This window comes from Mauremys reevesii, linkage group 4, assembly GCF_016161935.1.
Source record: "Mauremys reevesii isolate NIE-2019 linkage group 4, ASM1616193v1, whole genome shotgun sequence".
NCBI lineage: Eukaryota > Metazoa > Chordata > Testudines > Geoemydidae > Mauremys > Mauremys reevesii.
The window spans coordinates 3,525,141-3,539,393 of NC_052626.1; the positions used below are offsets into that span (position 1 = coordinate 3,525,141).

Sequence of the window (14,253 nt, forward strand, 5' to 3'; positions counted from 1 at the left end):
AGGTGCTGGGGTTGGTGGGCGGGGCCGTAGGGGTACGGGAGGGGCCTGGTGTTGGTGGGACGGGCCGAAGGGGGCAGGGAGGTGCGGGGGTTGGTGGGCGGGGCGGAAGGGGGAAGGGTGGGGCGGGGGGTGGGGGGAGGGGCCGAAGGGGTCAGGGAGGGGCCTGGGGTTGGTGGGCCGGGCCGAAGGGGTAAGGGAGGTGCTGGGGTTGGTGGGCGGGGCCGAAGGGGTAAGGGAGGTGCTGGGGTTGGTGGGAGGGTCCGAAGGGGTAAGGGAGGGGCCTGGGGTTGGTGGGAGGGGCGACAGGTAGAGTAAGCCAGTATCCATTTTGACTCTCTGGGTATAATTGAAGCAATACAACCCCCCATTGTGTGGGTGAAGTTGTACCAGTAATGACAAAGGACAGATTGAATATTATGAGACAAGGTGGGTGAGGTAATATAGTTATTGGACCAACTTCTGTTGGTGAAAGAGACAACCTTTCAAGCCACACAGAGCTCTTGAAGGTTAGCAGTTGGGTCCTCCTGGCTGAAGGGAAGAGCTGCTCTCAAGGCATCCGCCTACAGGAATGAAGAAGCTATTAAATATGCAGGTACAATGAAAGAGAAGCAACATCTTGTGGTGACTGGCACTCTGCAATGGAAACTTTATTGTGCTTCACTTTATTACTGTGACGCTGTTCAAAGTGGTAGAAAGATAACAGGGCAAGTAAAGTAAGTCAATCATAGAATCACGGGCAGGGTGGTCCTTACCCATACGCAAAGTACGCAGTCGCGTAGGGCACCAGGAAACTTGGGGCACCAAATTTCCTGGTGCTCTGCGCAGCTGCGTACTGCTCCAGCCCCTGCTCCGCCTCTTCCCCAGGCTTCCTGCCCTCACTCTGCTCTGCCTTTCCCTCTTCCGGCCCCTGCTCTGCCCCACGACTGCTGCAGGGAGGGGCCTGCACTCACTGGCGGCAGGAAGTGCAGCAACCTGGCTGCCGGTGGGTGCTAGGGAGTGGTTCCCCCTGTGCCCCAAGCCACCCTCCCCCTGCAGGAGGGCTGCGTAGGGCCCCAGAATAGCTAGGGATGGCCCTGATCACAGGGTCAGAACAGACTGCAAGGGTCATCTAGTTTAACTGCCTGCCAACATGCAGGCTTTGTTGTGTCTAAAATCTGCTTGTTTATGAAGCACAGGGGGTAACAGGAAGAATCTGTTGTCAGTGGGACTAGAAGGCAGGTCCCCAATGCAATTCTACTTTTCAAACTTCTCCAGAGTGTCCATTATTATTTTCTAAACAGCCACATCTGCAGCAGTCCAGCTTCCAGGTGGGCTGTTCCGTAACTCTGAAGAGGATAAGGAAACGGATTTTAACTGTAAATAATGGGATGACATGAAAACACAACTATCCTAGAGCTGTCATTAGAAGACTTTATAACCTAAATATTGACAAAAAGTATGTAATGGTGCTTGTCATTGTGTACTGGTAGTCAATCTATTTTCTTATAATGTGCTGAACCCTTGTGGTACCTGACTAGCTGTTTGTCAGGGTGTGCGGTGTTTATCTTTCTTTACTGTGTTATTATCAGTGAAATTGGTTTAACAGACAGTCTGATAAAATGCCTGATTAAGGTTTTGCCATTGTTTTAAATGGGAGCATAACTGGTGCATTACAGGTCAGTGAAATAGGTGAATAACTTCTGTTCAGTTCTAAGCAATGGCAATACTGTGGGCAGTCTTTCAGCACAGCCTCCCTGAACAAAATGCACAGGGACTGGAGCACGTAAGAAGGCGGGACTGGGGCCTGGTGGTGGCTTTAGCAAGCGCTTGGGTTGTACTTGCCTTCCCTTTAGGGGAGTTAGTCAGGTCCTTAGACCACGGCCTACATTTCCCAGCATGCCGCACCGCCAGCTAGCGGTAAGCCCCCCATGACTACATTTCCCAGCATGCCGCAGCGCCTCTGGCCGCACAGAGCGGCCCTAAATGACTACATTTCCCAGCGTGCTGCGGGGCTGGGTCTCACGCGGCAGCCCTCAGAGTGTGGCGGGGTTTTCAAGCGTTCCCGGAGAGCTGCCGCCCCAAGATGGCGGCGGGGGCTCTGCTTGGCACTGACTGAGGGGCCCGGGCGTTCCCCACAGAGCATGAGCGGCGGCGGCGGGCAGAGGACGCTGTTCCAGAGCTGGGGGTCCCGCGTTAGCCGCGCCCCGGGGCCACCGTCAGGGCCTCGGCAGGAGGCGGCTCCCCGTCCCGCGCCTTGTCCCGGCGGAGGGGTGCGGCGCCAGCGACCCCGGCCCGGCCCTGAGGCGGAGGAGGCGGCGGCAGCGGCGGACGATGACTTGCTGCTGGCGGCGGCGGACGAGGCCGAGCGGGGCTCGGGCGGCGGGTTCTGCGCGGCGGCGGGCTCGCTGTGGATCTACCCCACCAACTGGCCGGAGCGCGGCTACCAGGTGCGCATGGCGCGGGCGGCGCTGCTGGCCAACACGCTGGTGTGCCTGCCCACCGGGCTGGGCAAGACCTTCATCGCCGCCGTGGTCATGTACAACTTCTACCGCTGGTTCCCCTCCGCCAAGGTGCTCTTCCTGGCGCCCACCAAGCCGCTGGTGGCGCAGCAGATGGAGGCCTGCGCCCGCGTCATGGGCATCCCTCAGCACCACATGGCCGAGATGACAGGTACGGCGGGTCCCCGGGCCCCCCACACCCACCCACTGCCTCGCAGCTCGGGCACGGAAGCCAGGTGACCCCAGGCCCCACGCAGAGCCACAGGCCCGTGTGCTGTGACAGCCCCGGCCCAGACGGATAAAAGCAGCAGAGAGTCGTGTGGCACCTTATAGACTAACAGACGTATTGGAGCATGAGCTTTCGTGGGTGAATGCCCACTTCGTCGGATGCATGGGGACGGATAGTTCAGTGCTTTGAGCACTGGCCTGCTAAACCCAGGGTTGTGCGTTCAATTCTTGAGGGAGGCATTTAGTGACCTGGGGCAAAAAAATAGTTGGTGTTGGTCCTGCTTTGAGCAGGGGATTGGACTAGATGACCTCTTGAGGGCTCTTCCAACCCTGATAGTCCATGTAGTTATTGCAGAGGCACAATGTGGTGGAATGCAGCGATGAGAGGCCAGCAGAAACTCATTGCATCATTAGTAGCCATAGGTCTTTAAAGTCTGGGCCATGTAACGCTAGACTTGTGAAGCACTATGGAGATGGTCCTTAGCACAGCTGTGGCCATGCTCAGCCTTTCTTCGGGTGCCATCCATTCAGGGATCTCATCGCCCCCATGGTGTACATAGGAAACTTACCAGCAAACTCCAGCTGGTGCTGTCAAACATCAGTAGAAGCCACAGGATAAGCCAGTCTTCTCATCCACCCCTGTTTCTTTGCTGACATGTAGGCTTTTTGTGGCTATGCTGGTGTGCTCCATTTCTAGGAGCCGATAGAAACAATACATTGAAATTCAAAGGCATCCTGCTCTCATGTTCAGACGAGTATGCCTTTTATTATTTGTTTATATTGTCTGCAGTCCAAAGTAGATTGTGTCTGAAGGTGTATGAGATTCCTTGAATAGTTTAAAAACATAAGAACATACGAAAGGCCATACTGGTCAGACCAAAGGTCCATCTAGCCCCGAATCCTGTCTTCTGACAGTGGCCAATGCCAGATGCCCCAGAGGGAAGGAAAAGAACAAGTTGTCATCAAGTGATCTATCCTGTTGCCCATTCCAAGCTTCTGGTAAACAGAAGCTAGGGACACCATCCCTATCCATCCTGGCTAATAGCCGTTGATGGACCTATTCTCCATGAACTTATCTAGTGCTTTTTTTTACCCTTATTATAGTCTTGGCCTTCAGACTCCTCTGGCAAAGAGTTCCACAAGTTGTCTGTGTTGTGTGAAGAAATACTTCCTTTGATTTGTTTTAAAGCTGCTGCCTATTAATTTCATTTGGTGACCCCTAGTTCTTGTGTTTTGAGAAGGAGTAAATAACACTTCCTTATTTACTTTCTGTCTTATCCTATGACAGCTTACTTTGCTTAAGAGCCTTTGGTGAGGGACCTTGTCAAAGGCTTTCTGAAAATCTAAGTACGCTATATCCACTGGATCCCCCTTGTCCACATGCTTGTTGACCGCCTCAAAGAATTCAAGTAGATTGATGAGGCATGATTTCCCTTTACAAAAACCATGTTGACTCTTCCCCAACAAATTATGTTCATCTAGGTGTCTGACAGTTTTGTTCTTTTCCTATAGTTTCAACCAGTTTGCCCGGTACTGAAGTCAGGCTTACCGGCCTGTAATTGCTGGGGTCACCTCTGGAGCCCTTTGTAAAAACTGGTGTTACATTAGCTATACTCCAGTAATTTGGTACAGAAGCTGATTTAAATGATAGGTTACAGACTGCTGTTAGTAGTCCTGCAATTTCACATTTGAGTTCCTTCAGAACTCTTTGATGAAATCATCTGGCTCTGGTAACTTATTACTGTTTAGTTTATCAATTTGTTCCAAAACTTCCTCTAATGACACCTCAGTCTGGAACAGTTCCTCAGATTTGTCGCCTAAAAAGAATGCTCAGGTTTGGGAATCTCCCTCACATCCTCAACTGTGAAGACCGATGCGAAGAATTAATTTAGTTTCTCCGAAATGGCCTTATCGTCCTTGAGTGCTCCTTTAGCATCTCAATTGTCCAGTGGCCACACTGGTTGTTCAGCAGGCTTCCTGCTTCTGATGTACTTAAAAAGTAATACCATTTTTTTATTTTTTTTTATTTTGTTTTTGAGTCTTTGTCTGGCTGTTCTTCAAATTCTTTTTTGGCCTTCCTAATTATATTTTTACAGTTCATTTGCCGGAGTTTATGCTCCTTTCTATTTTCCTCACTAGGATTTAACTTCCAGTTTTAAAGGATGCCTTTTTGCCTCTCATTGTTTCCTTTACTTTGTTGTTTAGACACAGTGGCACTTTTTTGGTTCTCTTATTATGTTTTTTAATTTGCAGTATACATTTAAGTTTAGCCTTTATAATGGTGTCTTTGAAATCCCTGCAAGCTGCATGGAAACTTTTTTTACTTTTTCCATTTTACCTTTTAATTTCTCTTTAACTAATCTACACAAAAACGAGGAGTCGCCCTTTCTGAAATTAAATGCTACTGTGATGGGTTGCTGTGGTGTTTTCCCCCATCACGGGGACGGTAAATTTAATTATATTATGGTCACCATTACCAAGTGGTCCTCCTTTATTCACCTCTTGGACCAGATCCTGTGCTCTACTTAGGACTAAATCAAGAATTGCCTCTCCTCTGGTGAGTTCTAGGACTAGCTGCTCCAAGAAGCAGTCATTTAAGGTGTCAAGAAACTTTATCTCTGCATCCCAACGTGAGGTGGCATGTACCCAGTCAATATGGGGATAGTTTAAATCCCTCATTATTGAGTTTTTTTATTTTAATAGCCTCTCTAATCTCCCCTAGCATTTCACAGTCATTATCACCATCCTGGTCAGGTGGTCGGTAATATAGCCCTACTGCTATATTCTTAGAGCATGGGATTACTATCCATAGAGATTCAATGGTACAGCTTGTTCATTTAAGATTTTTACTTCATTTGATTCTATGCTTTCTTTCACATATAGTGCCACTCCCCCACCAGCACAATCTGTTCTGTCCTTCCAATATATTTTGTACCCTGGTATTACTGTGTCCCATTGATTATCCTCATTCCACCAAGTTTCTGTGATGCCTATTATATCAATATCCTCATTTAATACAAGGCACTCTAGTTCACCCATTTAATTATTTAGACTTCTAGCATTTGTATATAAGAACTTTAAAAACTTGTCACTTTTCAGCTGTCTCCCATTACATGATGTAATTGAATGGGATTTTTTTCATTTGACAGTTCCTCATCAGATCCTACCTATATTTGATCATCTTCCCTCCTCTTCTCCTTACTAGGACATAGAGAATCTCCATTAGTAGATCCTCCCCTAAGGAATGTCCCTGTCCGAACCACGTGCTCCTCTGCACCTGTGGCTTCCCCCCAGTCTTTAGTTTAAAAACTGCTCTATGGCCTTTTTAATTTTAAGTGCCAGCAATCTGGTTCCATCTTAGTTTAGGTGGTTTTTAGATGTGCTTTTAATTATTAGAACTGGGAGCACTGGCTGTTGGGAGTCTGAAAGGACAGGAAACAGGAAGGAGGGGGGAGGAGTTGAGGAGGCTGAGTGAGAGTTAGAGTGTGCAGCAGCAGCTTGGTAAAGAGGTTTTCACTGTAAAAAATAAAGTCCTGTTGAAGCTTGTTAGTACCTTGCCTGCTTGACACAACATTTTGGCGACAAGGGTGGGATCTTCTGCCTCTGAACCCACTTGCACCCTTTCTGCAAAGCCCAGGTGAGCCTCCAATTGCTGTCTGGATCCATATGTTTGAGACTTATCTGCTTGCAATCAATGTTACAGAGATTTCTGAAGTAAGAAAGCATTGTCTACTAATCCACTGCCTTGGAGCAGAAGGGCAGTGTATATTTTATACTTTTCCCCTTACAGATAATAAATATGAGACTGCACTCACTGCATTAAAGAACTTTTTTGTGCCAAAAGTGAATGTAGTAGCTAATTGCTACAGATTTCGCCAGCGTGAGCAGAAACCAGGGGAGACTATAATGCTGTATATTGCTTCCCTGAGGAGTCTGATTGTAACTTTTGACTTTGGGAATATGGCAGATAAGATGATTAGAGACCAGCTCATTGAGAAAACAACCGTGCTTCGTGAAAAAGAACGCTTACTTCTAGAACCACAATTTATACTAGAAAAAGCAATAACCATTGCTACTCAGATTGAGTCAGCTACAGCTGAAGCCAAAAATAATGAGCAAAGATACAGGAGGCACAGTCCAGGCTATAACTCCTTTGCAGAAAAGTTCACTATCGCTGCAGACAAACAATTGCAAGAGGAAAACTAATAAAAAGCCACTGAATCAGCAAATGTAAAATACAGGAAAAGCATGCTTTCACTGGGGATCTCCACAACATCTTGCAAGCTAAACAGGATGTCCAGCAAAAGTAGCTCAGTGCAATCATTGCAAAAAGATTGGGCATTTTGCTAAAGTATGTCGCAGTAGCCAGTTCAATCAACAGGTGCATTCAGTTACAATACCAGATGTTACTGTGCTGTGTGTGGACAAAATCACTACTGCACATATTCCAGAACAGATAAAGTGCACTGTAAACGTTTCTGCCATACCCTCAGGCAAATCATGCTCTATTCAGCTAATGTTGGACACTGGCTCAGCAGTATCTATACTATCTGATTCCATTTATTTGCATTACTTTAAAGATGTGCCTCTTATTGAACCCCAACTTCAGTTGGGGCGCTATTTGAAAAAACATATTCCAGTACATGGCTGCGTGCCAGCATAGTTACTTTTGGTGATTGCTGTGTAACTGCAGATTTCTACATTGTCCACAAAGGCACTCCTATCCTTGGCTGAGATTTATAGGCTGCTTTAAATCTCAGGGTAGTTAATGGATGAATTGATCTTCCTCAGCAAAGCACTCTTGCGGTACACACACCAGCTTCAGCTGGGACCCAACACCAGGTTGAGGAGAAACTCGGCTGTGTTTATGGGTTTCTGCATAAAGTTAAAATGCGGAATAATGTGATGCCTATATGACAGAAATTACGGCGCTTACGATTTTCAGTCAGGGAAGCTGTTTTAGAGGAACTTAGAAAACTTGTTCAAAATTACATTATTGAAGAGATGAACTCCTCGGAATGGGTTTCACCTATAATGGTGACGCAGAAGAAAGGTGGAGGCATTTGCCTTTGTGTGGACTTAAGGGAGCCAAATGAAGCTATTGTGATTGACAGCCATCCTCTTCCTCACACAGAAGTATTTGCAGAACTCCATGGAGCAAAGATATTGATTTGCAGAGCGCATACCACCAGGTTATGTTGCATAAAGACAGCAGAGACCTCACAGCATTTATTACACATGAGGAACTATTTCGTTTTAAACGTGTTCCATACTGTCTCCAATCAGCCCCAAGTGCCTTCCAAAAAATGATGTAATTGATTCTGAAGAATCAACATGGAGTTCAGTGCTATTTGGATCATATTATTGTGTTTGGAAATACTACTGAGGAGCATGACAATAACCTGCAGTCTGTACTAAACTGCATCAGCAAAAGCAGGCCTCAAGCTCAATAGGTCCAAATGCAAATGTTGACAAACTCAACTCTCCTTTCTGGGGCATACAGTTTCACAGGCTGGACTAAGACCTGATCCAGATCATATCCTGGCAATTTCAAATGCTCCTCCTCCAACATATTTGCAAACCTTACGTTCCTTCTTGGGTCTTACCTCCTGGTACGCAAAATTCATTCCCAGTTACGCTTCTGTCATTGAACAGTTACGAGAATTACTACGGAGAAGTTCAACCTTAGTGTGAACAATGGATGCACAAGCTAGTTTCGAAACGGTGAAAGACTTGATTGTGCATAGTCCAGTACTTGCACTATTCAGTCCCGCATTGTCCACAGTTGTAACTACTGATGCTTCTGATTATGGACTTGGGGCTGTCCTCACTCAACTTCATGAGGACAACACAGAGAGGACTGTTGGATTTGCTTCAAGGACACTGAGTAATGCTGAGAGAAAATATTCTACAGTCGAAAAAGAAATACTTGCTTGTGTCTGGGCTATTGAAAAATGGAGAACTTACCTGTGCGGCCGCACGTTCAAGTTGCGCACAGACCGCAGCCCTTTGATGACATTGCTCACCACAAAAGGACCGGGAAGAGCAGGATATTGTATTGCTAGATGGTCTGCAAGACTACTTTCTTTCAATTATGACCTGGAATATAAGCCTGGAAACAAAAATGTGGTAGCTGATTGCCTTTCTCGCCTGCCTTTGCCTTCACCAGATGGTCCACCGGAGGATGAGGATGTAGTAGTTGCACTTATTACAAGCACTCTTACTGCAGTTACAAGAGAACAATTTCAAGCTGCTTGTTCAGCATGTCCAATTCAACAAAAACTATGGGAATTTCTGATAAAGAGATGGCCCAGTAACTCTAAAAACCTTGAACCAGTTTTGCTGCCTTATTTTAGAGTTTGGGATGAACTTTCTTTGCTCGATGGCTGTGTGCTATGAGGTACACACCAGCTACTTGTTCCAGAAGAATTACAGTCAAAACTCATACACCTGGCACACGATACTCATCAAGGAATTGTCAGAACCAAACAACAACTATGGGATCTGTATTGGTGACCAGGGATGGACTCTCAAACTGAAGCACTCATAAAATCCTGTGTCACTTGCAAATGCATGATAAGACAGCAGTGATAAGTACCCCTCCATTACAGCCTGTTTCTCTTCCTGAATCTCCATGGGAAAAAGTGGCGATTGACATTGTAGGACCCTTTGATTCTGCTCCAATTGACTGTTCTTATGCCATCACTTTAATAGACTATTTCAGTAAATGGCCTGAGGTAGCATTTGCATCGCAAATCTCTTCTGCTACAGTAATTGTTCCTCTCTTCAGTTTTTAGCAGGGAAGGTAACCCCAAAGAACTGGTTTCACATAATGCTAGTCAATTTACTTCCCTGGAGTTTGAAACCTTTCTATCAGAGAGGAACATTTTACACAGAAGGTCATCCCTATATTACCCTCAAGCCAATGGGGAAATCGAACGGTTTAACAGAAGTTTGAAAGAGAGTTTGCAAATAGCTAAACTGGAAGGGCGATTGTGGATACCCTTCACTACTGATTTCTTGCAAGCATACCGGGCTACGTGACATGCCACAACGCGAAGATCACCCGCAGAGTTACTCCATGGGAAACAGATGAATACTAAACTGAACATTGCTGGATTGCTAAAGGCACGACCTGATGCCCCAAATGATGATGTGAGAAAACACTTGAACAGAACCAAGCAACGTATAAGGCTTTCACAGACAAGCAGTGGGGTGCTAAGGAACCAAAGTTTGAGTGTGGTTCCTTCGTTAGAATACGAAAACCTGGAATTTTATGCAAAGGGGACCATAAATTCACAGCTATTCATAAAATCATAGAGAAGAAGGGACCTTACACCTATGCACTTTCTGATGGGCGGGTATGGAATGCTTCTTATCTTGCACCTGCCTGTGCACCAAGAGGAGATTATACCAACACCCAGTCTGCATTGGATGACTTCCCCATAGAACCCACACAACAAGACACTGCACTGGAACTGGGGCTTGAGAGACAGCCTGTCAGACCCAGATGACCACCTGTCTGGACTAAAGACTATGTTATGTAGTATCTACAGTGTTTCCAGTGTAATATTTCTGCCAGTAGTATAGTGTCTTGTTTCCTATTTGTTCCTGTGGTTAGAACAACAATGTTTATTTTAATTGAGAGAATTTAAGAGAGGAGGGAATGTGGTGTTTGGATGTTGCTTGTAATCATTAGAACTGGGAGCACTGGCTGTTGGGAGTCTGGAAGGACAGGAAGGAGGTGAGGAGGCTGAGTGAGAGTTACAGAGGGTGCAGCAACAGCTTGGTAAAGAGGTTTCCACTGTAAAAATAAAGTCCTGTTGAAGCTTGTTAGTACCTTGCCTGCTTCATACAAGCCCATCCTTCCTGTATAGGCTCCCACTTTCCCCAAAGTTTCCCCAGTTCCTAATAAATCTAAACACCTCCTCCCTACACCATTGTCTTATCCACACATTGAGACCCTGCAGTTCTGCCTGTCTAACTGGCTCTGCACATGGCACTGGAAAGTGCTCAACTTAAATGGATGTGGTAAGGTTGACAGGCCAAAAAACTTCATCCACCTGTTACACCAGACAGGTATTAATCCATATTTCCTGAGTAAGAAAAAGCATAGCCCCAATTAGAGCTTATCACGTGAAATTTAGATGGATTAAATTAAGAGGAAATATTGGTTTTTGTCTGTCAACCAATGAGTTTGTTTAAAAGGAATCTGAAATGTGCATTGTAAGCGCACTTGTGAGCAGTATGTTGATCACGATAACTTTCTTAAAGTCAGCTGTTCATTTATGCTGTTCTGGTAGTTTAGTATATAGTAATATCAAACTCATTCAGAGGAGAAGGCTGAATTCTATTTATTATGTCCTGTGGACTGAGAGAGAAATTCAGGATTGGTTACTCCTCACAATGGAATGCGTACTGGTCTTGAGGCTTGTGCTCAAGGCCTAAGGGGTAATGTTGCCTCTATGTAGTAACTAAATGTTTCAGTAGTTTTATTTGTTCAGTGCCTTATCACATTCATCATCACTCCGTGAGGAAAATATGCTTTAGGTTTACCATTATTTCTTTTTTTTTTCCTTTCCCATTCTCATCTTTCTCTCCTCCCTTCCCTGTGTTTGTCTTTTGTTCTTTTCTCTGCAGTTCCTTCTGTGCAGCAACTTCCATTTTCCAGATTTCAGTACTACTCAATACCCTCATTTCATCTGTTAAAGTGAACACTTATCGGTAGTTAATATTGACACTAAAATGTCATCACAAAGATACTTTAATCACATTAATAGGAGACAGTGCAGTTCATACCTTGGAATCATTGTATCAGGCTGCCTGCAGACTCAGACATTAGTGCAACAGTTACACTCAAGTCACATTTGGAAGGTTATCTTTGCTGCTTAGAAAAAACTCAGTTCTGAAGAAACTGAATGACACGGGCCTAGATCCAACTCTCAGGATATATTTAGAACACCTCTGTTTTAGTAGCTGACAGAAGTATGGGTGATGAATAAGTCTAAGATTTAGTCACAGATATTTTTAATAAAAGTCATGAACAGGTCATGGGTAATAAAAAATCACAGCCTATTACCTGTTCATGACTTTTAGTATAAATACCCCTGACTAAAATTTAGCAGCTCCTGGGGCACTGGTGGCTGATGGCTGGCCCCTGCCTGTGGATTCGAGGCCCCTAGGGACCACTGCTCTGACAGCCTCCAGAGCATCCCCTTGGCTTGTTGCTGCTCCAGGACCACTGCTACTCCAGTGGCCCGTGGGGCCAGTGGCACTAGCCGCTGCTCAGGCAGCCCAGGGGCCTCCAGAGTGGCCAGCCCCCAGGGTCAGCCGCACCGGCAGCTGTGGAAGTCATGGAGGTCCCAGAAAGTCACGGAATCTGTGACTTCTGTGACCTCCATTACAAACTTGCAGTCTTAGTGATGAACTACTCTCAATTATAGTGAAGCAGTAGGGAGACCATAATTCAGGTTGTATCAGTTTTCAGCTCAGCAGGATGCTCACACCTCTTATCTAAACTGTAAACCTGTGATGTTTACTGGCTTAATCAATACACAAAGTAATCTTTTCTCAAACATAGTATCCAAAAGGTGGACTAGATATTTCTAGAAAACTCTATTACCCGTGTTTAAAAGTTTTCCTGCTTTCCTGAAGCAGAGGGTGGGCATGAACTTCAACTTGTAATACCTGTGTGTGTAGCTTGCCACTGATGAGGGGATCTTCAGGGTATGTCTACATGTCAAGTTAGGGGTGTGATTCCCAGCTCATGTACGCACGCTCATGCTAGATCAGTGAGCGCTAAGGTAAGTATAAATAGTAGTGTAGCCGTGGTAGCCTAGGCATCAGTGACACAGCATGGGCAGTGGCAAGCTGTGCCAAGGATGTACCCACTGGTTTCAGGTGGGTTTATGCTCAGGGCGGTTAGCCTGTGCCACTGCCCATGTTACCACAGCTACACTACTATTTATACCTGTGCTAGCTCGATGAGAGTGAACATGAGTATGTGTGAGAGACCTGGGAATCACACCCCTGGCATGTAGTGTAGATGTAACCTTGGAGTAATGCAGTCTGTTCCCTAGTCTCAAACTAATTTTCACTTTCCTCATTTCAAGCTGTCACTGATCTAAACTTAAGCTTGATCTATGACACCTCTATCATAGCAGATTGTACTCTCCATGAAACCTTTGGGGCATCCTATTGTTTTACGTGAAGTATTTCATACTGATTACAATAAACTTCAGCCTTGAGTCACTCAGCAGGTGAAATGCCAGTAAAACTGTTCAGACTTAAAAAGGCACGTTCCCCTGTTGAACATAAGAAAGTCCATACTGGGTTGGATCAGAGGTCCACCTAGCTCAGTATTCTGTCTTCTGCCAGTGGTCAATGCCAGGTGCCCCAGAGAGAATGAACAGAACAGGGAATCCCTGTCGCCCATTCCCAGCTTCTGGCAAACAGAGGCTAGGGACACCATCCCTGTCCATCCTGGCTAATAGCCATCGATGGACCTAACCTCCATGAACTTATCTAGTTCCTTTTTGAACCCTCTTATAATCTTGGCCTTCAGAACATCCTCTGGCAAGGAGTTCCACAGGTTGACTGTGCATTGTGTGAAAAAATACTTTTTTTTGTGGTTTTAAATCTGCTGCCTATTAATTTCATTTCGTGACCCCTAGTTCTTGTGTTTTGAGAAGGAGTTAATAATACTTCCTTATTTACTTTCTCCACACCAGTCATGATTTTATAGACCTCTATCGTATCCCCCCTTACTCGTCTCTTTTCCAAGCTGAAATGTCCCAGTCTTACTAATCTCCTCTCATATGGCAGCCGTTCCATACCCTTAATCATTTTTGTTGCCCTTTTCTGAACCTTTTCCAATTCCAATATATCTGTTTTGAAATGGGACGACCATGGATTCATATAGAGGCAATATATTTTCTGTCTTATCTGTCCCTTTCTTAATGGTTCCCAACATTCTGTTCACTTTTTTGACTGCCGCTGCACATCGAATAGATGTTTTCAGACAACTATCCACAATGATTCCAAGATTTCTCTTGAGTTGTAACTAATTGAAATCTGTAATAGTGTTTTTTTTGTTTGTTTTTTTTTCTTCCCTTCAGGGGGTACCCAGGTTCACAATCGGAAGGAAATCTGGCACAATAAGAGGGTCTTTTTTCTTACTCCTCAAGTAATGGTAAATGATCTTTCTCGTGGAACCTGTCCTGCTGCAGAAATAAAATGTCTGGTTATTGATGAAGCCCACAAAGCTCTTGGAAACTACGCCTACTGCCAGGTAATGGTAGACTAATGTGAACTGCACAATCTTTTGAGTCATTCTTTGTGCAATCATGGATAATTTAAGCACAAATGTATTACAGTAGGCAGATTGCTCTGCAGTTTTTTAAACTGAGGATTTTGGTAAGAAATTAACAAAGACAAAACATTATTTTATAGCTTACAATACCTTGATACAAGTCGTGTATAAATTGCATGCAACAAGAGTACACAAGATGCTGAGCATTCTAGCTGTATTATGAAATCTTAAGTAGAT

The 14,253-nt window shown here is 45.2% G+C and overlaps 1 protein-coding gene across 3 annotated transcripts in view; it reads left to right on the forward strand.

The window, feature by feature from the left end:
• The first annotated feature begins 362 nt into the window (after positions 1–362).
• Positions 363–14,253, forward strand: part of FANCM (FA complementation group M) — a 174,236-nt gene continuing 160,345 nt past the window's right edge. For 2 of the 3 annotated variants that reach the window (XM_039535881.1, XM_039535882.1), the window contains exons 1-2: positions 1,854–2,649; positions 13,823–13,995. In XM_039535881.1, the coding sequence (XP_039391815.1) occupies positions 1,908–2,649; positions 13,823–13,995 (915 nt within the window). In that variant the 5' untranslated portion in view covers positions 1,854–1,907. Of the gene's footprint in view, positions 593–1,853; positions 2,650–13,822; positions 13,996–14,253 lie in introns of those variants that run through there. The other variant, XM_039535883.1, reaches the window with a different exon arrangement.